This window comes from Theobroma umbraticum, unplaced genomic scaffold (genome assembly GCF_002168275.2).
Source record: "Theobroma umbraticum cultivar Fairchild unplaced genomic scaffold, ASM216827v3 scaffold_51.0, whole genome shotgun sequence".
In the NCBI taxonomy this organism is placed as follows: domain Eukaryota; kingdom Viridiplantae; phylum Streptophyta; class Magnoliopsida; order Malvales; family Malvaceae; genus Theobroma; species Theobroma umbraticum.
The window spans coordinates 8,009,682-8,017,259 of record NW_018397260.1 but is presented as its reverse complement, the minus strand read 5'-3'; the positions used below and the strand labels follow the sequence as shown (position 1 = coordinate 8,017,259).

Sequence of the window (7,578 nt, the reverse complement as noted above, 5' to 3'; positions counted from 1 at the left end):
AAAAAAGAAAAATGTCTCCCCTTATTAAATGTTGGGCGTCATAATTTTCCAAAGTTTCGCCGGCTTTGCTTTCATCGCAAACTGAGATTGGCAGGGGCAATGGGAACTAGCTGAAGCATTAAAAGCCACCGGGATTTTGGATTTTGTTATTCTTTTTTCCGCGAATTAATTTCACTTTTGAGGATATCTTAAATACAGGTCGGATTGCTGCTGATAATTATTTGTCTTTACGACTTAGACATCCCTTGCTCAGTATGCCCCAGACATTGGTACTGGTGAGTCCAATTTATTAGGGATCATCTTTTATTGGTTCAATTATTCCATTTTTTATTAAAAAATAAATAAAACCAACTTATATTCTAGTAATTCGATTCGTTTGAGCAATTTTATTATTTTTTAATATTTTATATTATATAAATTTTGAATATAAAAAATTGATAAAATAAATCGAATCAAAGTAACCATACTTGCTCTATTTATACTATATGGTTTATAGGTGTGGGATCTTAATAGTATTTTTTCTGTTCAAGATTTTGTTTTTCATTTTTTTGAGAAAAATTATGTTTTAAATTTATTATTTGGGAAAATATGTTTTCAAAATTAATATGTACTTGACAGATCATCATATTGACAATATTTTAGTACATTGAATATGAAATGATTCTGTTAAAGTAACTTCAACAAAAAGTAATCAAGGGTGGAGATCTTTTCAATTATTATTTGAAATATATGTTTTCATTTACGAACTAATAAATTATTAGCCGAGGCGGTGGGCCGGGGGGGTGTGGTTAGTAGAGGCCCCGCCGCCTCAAAATTTTAAAATTTTATATTTTTTATATTTTATATTTTTTAACTTTTTAAAATTTAATAATTTCACATTTTAAATATTAAATTTTTTATTTTCACTTTCTCAAATTTAAAATCTTAATTCTGTCATTGATTATTAATATTATTAGATGTTAACAGCAAAAAACTACGAAAATTTTAAAAATTTTCAAAAAAAAAATCAGATTAAAGGACCACCCATGCGAAGTAGAAAAAAAAATTAAAAAAAGAGGAGAGTTTCAGGTTGTGGGGGAGATGTGTGGCAGATGCAGAAGCAGGAGGACAGGACGATGGAGAAAAGGACAAAAGCGGATTTCAGCTGGCGAGGTGGGGGGGCCACATCGGCACGGCTAGTAGCAAAGGAGCAGGCGAGAGGGAGCTACGCTAAAGCCTAAACATGAATTGTAGATCAGAGGCTTTGTTTTTGTGTAGTTGTTGGCTTCAGCAAGAAATCACGTGGAACCTTCTTTTTTTTAAATGAGCACCCCTCTTTTCACTTTTGTCGACTCAGGAAAATAATAATAATAACAAAGGCAACGTCCGGGAAAGATACTTTCTTTTTTTGCCTGTGAATATCTCTTGCCTTTTGTTGTCTTCGGCTTTGCAAATCTATCTCAACCTCTTACTGCATTTACAGCCTTCTCTTCTCTCTTTCCATTGTTATTTTTGAATAGAGAATCTTGACTGTTCACTAAAATCTCGTAGGTGAGTGTGATTTTTTTTTATAAATGAATCATCAACCTTATGATACGGCACACAAATGCAGTGGGACAACAATAACAACCACGGATATGACACTTATTAGTACTGATTAAGATCGTAACAGAAGATTCCTTAAGTTTCGATAGAAGCAAATCCTAAGATTGATTTTTATAGGCATACGGTAATATCCAAATAAATTCTCGAATTATATTAAAAAATAAAAAAAAAGTTATAAACTAGTGAACAGGTTACTAAGTTCTGATTGAGAACGGGATCAGGCTACGCACATGCCTGACTAGTGACATGCCATTCTTTTCCCCTCAAAGGATGAAACTTTTTGACCTTTTCTCCTCCAAGCTGACAGAACCAGGAAGTTTGCCTGAGATAATAGAAAATAGCTTGAAATAGGCTTCAAGCTTAGGGAGAGCTGACTTCCCTGGGACCATGCCCGTCATTGCACAAAGAAGACGGGCTTCGACCCATGATGTAGCTCTTCATTAGCCCACAAGATATGGTGTTCCTCACTTCTCAGCCATCCTTCCAAAAGGCCCAAAACAGGATGGAGGCAATGTCTGTGTTACTTTCATTTTGGAGGTCCGTAACTTTGTGTACGCTGGTCCAAACGCACGGTATTTTATCAATATTTGGCGAGGGCGTTAATGTGGCTTACGTACAAATTGTTCAGATCATGAAAGTCAGGAATGCGAGATAAATCCTAATCAGTTCAGCTTTATAGTTAGTTATATATGCTCATATTGTCCTGTTCCTTTGAATTCTTATCTGCTGCCGAAGCAATTTTATGCAGGAACCACCTAAGGAAGGTGTGTGGGTGTCTAATAATCCAGAGAATAAGTTGTTTTTGGGCAGAGATGGGGGTCTAGAGAAGGACAACGATGACACCAAATATTGCTGTTACTGTTGTCTTTGACACTTCGTTTCCTTCTCTTGTTGCAATAGACGCTCTCATTTTTGTGTTCTGCTCAAACTTTGCTGCCTTCTCTCCTCTGTTCCCCACTCCCTGTTTGTGGATAAAGCTTGGGATTTCAGGTTCATACCATTAACCTCACTGTAACACTAGTTCCTGTATAATCATTAACATATAATCCAACATGGGTCCGAAGGCAACACTTTAAAGAAATCTTCGACAAAGAAAGAAATGCTGTTGCTAGCAATGGTTTACGTATTGTCCAAATTGAAAAACCAAAGGTGGGGTTTAACAAACCAAAATATCTAAATACATGCAATTAGTTCAAGCAAAGGAATAAAATAGAGTTAAAAGTCTTGAACAAATTGTCCCAAGTGAAGATTTTCTATTGGAAACCCTAGTGAATGAACCTACCTCAAGCTTGCACGCTTGGAAGCGTAATCACTCGGTGCACGCTTTTTAAACGGGTCATTATGTTGAAGAAGTTGTGCTCTTTTGTTCTTCAGCGGTCTTACTCTTTGCAAGGTCTTGCAAGCTACGCAATGCTTCCACCGTAAGTCTTTAGCTTCTCTCCACTTCTCGGCTTGTTTTAAAAAAAGAAAGGAAACAAAGGAAAAAGAAACGCTGTTAAAGCTACAACCTGGGGACATAGTCTCTTTGTTTTAGCATCAAGAAGAGCAATCAATTTACACTGGACCCCGCCAGCAGCCTAACATTTGTTTTGTTGTGATTGGTCCGTCATTTCTCCAAGTTAGCAAGAAGCTGTCACCAATAGCCTTAAACATTAAACGGTAGGCGAGATGGACATGCAAGACAGTGATATAAAAAGAAATGTGCCAATGTTTACACTTCGCTTATTCTTTACATTAACGTCCTTGACCACTTTCTTGAAAGTGTTGGCTTGTAGATTGAGAGAGAGCTTGCTTTCGTTTTTATCCTTTTAGGTGTTTTCTCTCGTTTGCGTCAGTTGAGAGACTAGTGAGGAGGGAACGATGGAGAAGCTGTCAGGGCTGAAGCACCTCTTCATGACCATCTTCCTCCACAGTTTCGCCACATTTATGGTGATTCCGGCTATCACGGATGTTACAATGGCAGCGCTTTGTCCTGGAAAAGATGAATGCTCTGTCGCCATTTACCTCTCCGGATTTCAACAAGCGGTAATGTCATATTTCTCAAGTTTTTCCCCATGCTCAATTCTCCTTGCATTTGTTCAATCTTTTCTCTGCCAATCGATGGCCTTGTGCTTTGTCATCTGAACAATGTTAAGATGCATGTAGGTTGATGGACGATTTACTTAGTTGCATTCCAGTTTATCACCTGACAAGCACAGAAGTATGTTCCAGAGTGTTCTTGATTATGCACATTTTGAAGGGTTTTGGTTAATGTTAATTAGAAATGTCTCGATTCTAAAGTACAATTTAACAAACTGCTAACCATTAGGAAGCAGAAACTTCATCCTCGGAGCCTAGGACAATCGCAACAAGTTAAAACCCTGTTTGTCTCACTCACTCGACGAAATTTCCCTTCAATTTAAAGGAAACGCTTTTCAGCCTTCTGGGCTCCACCAGAAGTATGTAGACCAATAGCAACCCTCCTTCTCCTGCTTAATTTCCACTCATAAACGGAGGGGTTTTTACTTAAAAACAGAGTAAATCTTTTAACCTTTATAGTAAGCTAAGCTTCAGGCCAAAACAAGCTCTGTTTGACTGTTGCATCGTAGATTTTTTTACTGAACCAACACTTACTGGACCACGACAGAAGCTCTAATAAGCTGATGGTAGTAAGAAGTTGTTTCGTGTCAGACTAATTTGCCTTCTGTTCCAACTTATGTTTTTCTATTTTTGTTAATAAATATTGGGTACCTGAACTTTTTTCTCTAGGCTTAAAATATTTTCTTCTTCAGGGGCCTATGTTTTCTGATATCACTCATGTTTACCAAAAGGAATATTGGAGTTTATCCAAATTAAATATGAAAAAGATACGATGAAGTAACTCACAAGCAATGGGTCATTATCCTTGATCTTTCTAAGTGTTGCCAGAATGATAATTCAAGTAATTGTAAATATTGACATTGATGGAAATTGCCACCTCCCTAAAAGAAAATGAGAAAACAAAGGAAGAAAGAAAAAGAAACATGAACAAAAAGCTAATCAAATCTTTTCTGGGCCAGAGGCTCGTGCTAGAGTCCGTCGGCTGTACCTCTCTCTAACAATGGCGTCTAAGGCCTGCCGCTTGGCCTCAATTCTTAATTTCTCCTCTCAGCCTAGCATTATTGCAGCAGTTAAAGTGGGATGCACCAATGGCCGCTTACGTCAATGGTTGAGGGTTCCAATTTCCAAGTGAGGTGTGAAAATATCTCCGAGATCAAAATACTAACCTTTTGCCTGTTTTAAGCTTTTCTCGTATACTTCAGCTAGGAAGCTTTTCCTTTCGAAGCCCCTTTTTCTTTGGTCTTGCTCACAAGTTTGAGAGACAGAGAGAGAATGGCAAAGTTACCGGAGCTGAGCCATCTTTGTTTCACATTCTTTCTCTACATTCTCGCAACGTTCATGACGATTCCGGTCATGATAGATGTCACCATGTCTGCTCTTTGTCCTGGAAAAATTGAATGCTCCCTGGCAATTTATCTCACGGGATTTCAACAAGCGGTACTCTTCCCTACAATGCATCCGTCCTTGTGGTCATCACTTTGTTTTCTCCAAAACCTACAGCATTGTGTTATTTTTATGACATTTATGGTAATCTAGATATAACTTAATTATAATCTTTTCTGTGATTCCTGCATTCCAAATCAAAACTCAAGGATTTCCACATCTTTTCTTTTCTGCCATTTGGGGTCAAAGTTGTCTATTTAGTTGTAGTTTTGGAGGTCAAAGGAACAGATGTTCTCACGGGCAAAAGCTGCAGGTTCCAAGCTTGGGACTCATAGCATAGAGACAAAATTTCTTTTGTGAATTAATGAAACGAAACTTCCCCTCGATTTCAGGGAAAAATATTTTCGGCTCTTTCAGTTGTTGTCATGTGTGTGTGGACAAAGTGTTACTGCGAGGACCCGCACTCACATTGTTCAGCCATCTCATTGCTGTTAGATGCTGCTTCGTTCTTTCTCTTCTTTTCAGCAGGACCTGGATGTCTTTTGCGAACCGACATCCTTTTTCTTTAGAAAAATTTGCATATGCTACTTTATTGTACACTTGTCTTTTTTATTGGGTTTATTGTACACTTCTCATCCACTGTTCACTTGTCTGTTTTCTGGTTAAACAAAGCAGCATCCTGATCCAAGCAAATGCTCACTTTTCTATTGATTGATCTGCGATTTGTGCAGATTATTGGGCTGGGATCTCTTGTGATGATGCCCCTCGTTGGAAATCTATCCGACAAGTATGGAAGGAAGGCTTTGCTTACAGTCCCCATGACTCTCACCATAATTCCTTTAGGTACGCAAAAGCTATGCTTGGTTTTTATAAACTAAATTTTTCTTCCAGTTTGGCTAAGCTGAAATCAATTCTAAGCTAGGGCGCGACAGTAATTTACTAATTAATCACACGACACACGTGTATTCATCAAATTAATATCATGATTTCAGATTGATTATGATAATGGACCATATTTCCATCAATCAATCATATAGTCTTAAAACGTTTGAAATATCTGATACCCTTAGCAGGAATAGGTATCTCCATCAGCATCCAACAACCTCAATGGAAACAGTAATGTTCATTAAAGATGGTACAGTCTATAGACTTAATGTCCGAAGGGACTAAGCAAACATGGAAAGCAAATGGCTTCTTTTTGACTTGGAGGAGCCAGCTTCAAGGCAGTGTCTAGGAGAAGCTTCCTTTCCAACTGATCATAATTAAACCCGTCGATTATCAGCACAATTGAAAATGACAGGGCGATGTAGCATTTATTCGTAAAGTGCTCTTACGTGCTGGGAAATTAAAAACCATACAAAGCTTTCAAATGACGGACGTCCCTTTATTTGGAATCAAGATCCATTAAGCAGAAAATGAAAAACAGGGTAGGAGTGGCAATAAAGCAGTAGCAAGCTTTTGGGTTTTTTCTTTTTCTTTGCCAAGTCAAAAGTGAGTAACTGGATAATTAACTCTAGGATCAAATTTATACCTAGTTGATAAGTTTTGTTTGCGTTTCGCCACGGGCAGATCGTCGGGGCCTACCAAATGGTGCAGGATCATTTTACATTGCAATTGTCCTCCAGGGGAAAAGGAAATGTTTGTAAAATAAAAAGGCTTGATTTTATGATATTGAAATTTTTCGACAGTGGTTGTCCATCATCGACGGCCAGTAATTTTACGTGGAAACTGAAATGACGTATGCTTTCTTTTGGCAGCCATATTGGCTTACAGCAGAACTAGGAGCTTCTTTTATGTATACTACGTGCTCAAGATTCTGACAGCCATGTTCTGTGAAGGAAGCGTACACTGCCTGTCTCTTGCTTATGTGGTAAACCTCTCTTTCTTTTTACTGAAGTTGGGCTCGTTCAGGATATGGGTCAGTTTCATGTCAGGGTTTGTTTTGTCGCTTAGGCTGTTTCTTATCCAAGGATAATGGACATGGGTTTTTGCCCCGTTGGGCCTATCTTATTGATCAGCCCCTAAGCCTGGGATGATGTATTTTTGTCTGTCGGTCCAGTTCCCGCCATGTTTCCTTCCCCTGCCATCTTTAACCAGTATTTTAAATCTCTGAAATTTGGCTTTGGCGTTGGCGTTTTCAGGCAGACAATGTTCCGGAAGGGCGACGAGCATCAGCTTTTGGAATCCTTTCCGGAATCGGCTCTTGTGCATTCGTCTGCGGGACTTTGTCTACCCGTTTTCTCTCAACTGCCTCCACCTTCCAGGTCTCTCTTTTCTCTCCTTTCTCTTCCTCCTTTTCTCTAATGTAAATTCTTTCAAATGAACAGAATTTAATTATTTCTCCTATTAGGTTGCGACGGCAATGGCGATGCTTTCAGCGGTTTACATGAGGATTTTCCTCCCGGATTCGATCATAAATGACAATCTTTCTGCTCCAATACTCTCACAAGGAAAACTCGATGGTGTTGTTAATCCGGATGAGGAGTCAGACAAGAAAATGCAGATGTTCAAAACCATGCCTTCAATAGAAGA

At 38.4% G+C, this 7,578-nt stretch overlaps 1 protein-coding gene across 1 annotated transcript in view; it reads left to right on the top strand.

Moving 5' to 3' along the window:
• The first annotated feature begins 3,108 nt into the window (after positions 1 to 3,108).
• Positions 3,109 to 7,578, top strand: part of LOC110416253 (Major facilitator superfamily protein) — a 7,500-nt gene continuing 3,030 nt past the window's right edge. The window contains exons 1-6 of the mRNA XM_021428184.2: positions 3,109 to 3,243; positions 3,397 to 3,609; positions 5,778 to 5,889; positions 6,804 to 6,916; positions 7,188 to 7,310; positions 7,397 to 7,578. The exon at positions 7,397 to 7,578 is cut by the window's right edge and continues 24 nt beyond it. Of these exons, the coding sequence (XP_021283859.1) occupies positions 3,445 to 3,609; positions 5,778 to 5,889; positions 6,804 to 6,916; positions 7,188 to 7,310; positions 7,397 to 7,578 (695 nt within the window). The 5' untranslated portion in view covers positions 3,109 to 3,243; positions 3,397 to 3,444. The remainder of the gene's footprint in view (positions 3,244 to 3,396; positions 3,610 to 5,777; positions 5,890 to 6,803; positions 6,917 to 7,187; positions 7,311 to 7,396) is intronic.